The sequence below is a fragment of the Echinococcus granulosus genome (assembly GCF_000524195.1).
Source record: "Echinococcus granulosus chromosome Unknown EG_S00010, whole genome shotgun sequence".
NCBI classification, from domain to species: domain Eukaryota; kingdom Metazoa; phylum Platyhelminthes; class Cestoda; order Cyclophyllidea; family Taeniidae; genus Echinococcus; species Echinococcus granulosus.
The window spans coordinates 18,011-19,819 of NW_020170390.1; the positions used below are offsets into that span (position 1 = coordinate 18,011).

The 1,809-nt window shown below is 46.4% G+C and overlaps 1 protein-coding gene across 1 annotated transcript in view; it reads right to left on the reverse strand. All coding sequences in view use genetic code 11, as the record gives it.

The window, feature by feature from the left end:
• Positions 1-1,070: 1,070 nt before the first annotated feature.
• EGR_02201 (hypothetical protein) overlaps positions 1,071-1,809 on the reverse strand; it is a gene marked incomplete at both ends in the record, with an annotated part of 2,507 nt that continues 1,768 nt past the window's right edge. Inside the window, one exon of the mRNA XM_024491450.1 lies at positions 1,071-1,762. Coding sequence (XP_024353956.1) covers positions 1,071-1,762 — 692 coding nt within the window. The remainder of the gene's footprint in view (positions 1,763-1,809) is intronic.

The window sequence follows — 1,809 nt, forward strand, 5'->3', positions numbered from 1 at the left end:
GGTAATTTTTAAGACATTTTCCAAATGTAACGACCGAGCCCCGCCCCATCCCATTGTTGAGTGTGAAATGTGCGAAGAGTGTCTGAGTCAGATGCATGGCATGGCAAGCGTTTAGGTTCAGGCGTTCGGGAATTATGCTTTAACTTTTGCAGCATTGTGATCCAGAACTGAGTTTCGTTTCCACGTAAGGTCCAGTCGCATCAAGTGGACTTGAGGCGCTCTAACCACTGGTAAGGCCCTAGTTGAAGTCAGCACTGTATTGAATGGGCACGGTAGTACTTGTAGCTACGCATTTGAGGATTGTTTTCCCAATCGGCAATGGGTTTTGATAAATGCGATACGCCTTACTTACATTACTGCAGTAAATTGACAATGTGTTTGACCACGTGGTTATTTCAGCCTCTGCATCTTGTACTCGCGCTCTGAGGTATGGTCTTCGGGTCGTGCCAGTGGCCTCTCTGCTCTCCTGAACATTAGTGATACATGCTCTTTCATACTACTTGGAGTTATCACAACCGTAGGGAGGACTTGGGATGCCACATCATGTAAAACACTCGATGCTTACTAAGAAGACGTGAAGACCTGAATCCAAAAGCGCTGTAACTGAAGCGCAGTTTTGAGCAATGAATGCTGAACAGGAGATTACTCGAATATCCCAGCCCATTGCTAGGATCTGAAATGGTCTCGCGCATCATAACTTTGATGCATTGTATGGAAACCGCCTATCAAGACGCTTAGCATACCCCTCCCACCCTGACAAAGAGCCCCAATGCATTGGCCTAATCGCCATTTCCCTTTACTACATAACGAATCATCCCCGTAGTTCAAGTAAGCCCAGTTTTCATCAAAAGTGGCCTCTCATCCCATAGGCTCAGTAAGTTGACAGTTTGCTGACATCGAGCAAAGTGTGGTAAAATTATTTGCAGCTTCTAACGTGAGCCCCTTCTCTACGGTTAGTGGGACTTGCATACCATTTTCCCAGGAGCTGGTTGGTTTGACACGTTTCGGTGACGAAAAGTAGAAAATGTTCCATTCACCCAGCAAAATTATGTTTTTATAGAAAGCTCTGATTAGCATTGTTGATAATAACCCTGATTTTCGTACCCATAGCTGTCTGTATAGTATGCGCCATAGGGGTCGTTTTGAGGCAACTCCCATGGCAAATAGACGGGTACTAGCTGGGTAGCAGCGGATTGACCAACATTCGAAGGTAGAGCTAACTGATTTCGTTTCCATCCTCCTTTTCTTGGAGCACCTCGTAAGGCGTAAATTAGGTCGTAGAGATGATCAAGTTTGCTCCTACGTCGGCACTCTCCCTCAGCAGCGCCTCCTCCTCTTCCATCTCCATCATCGGGCACCGTGGCTTCGTTTTGATGGACATCATTTCCACCACGACCACCGCCACCATTGAGTCCACTTCGCTTAAAGTGTTTTGCTTGTCCTTTCTTGAGGTATTTCGATTCTAGCTTCATCTCCTCGTGTTTCAATTGTGCGGCCCTAATGTCTTTGGCGTTGTCGAATTTAACCACCATCTCGAAAGCCCGCAACCACTCGTCGTTTTCCTCAGGTTCGCAGTTTTTCTTCTTTTGATATTCATCCATGATAAGTTCCTTGGCCACCTTAAACAACATCATGTTGAAATCTCGATCAACGAGTTCCTCACAGGTATTGACCGGCCTGGGTGGGCACTCCACCCTACTTGGAGTCTCCGTCTGGGCAGGGGGCTCAATCCATGGTGTTGAAATCCCCTCTGCATTGGCCTCTGGAGTATTACTTTTATAATTCTTTTGCTTTTTTCTCCCTCCAAAC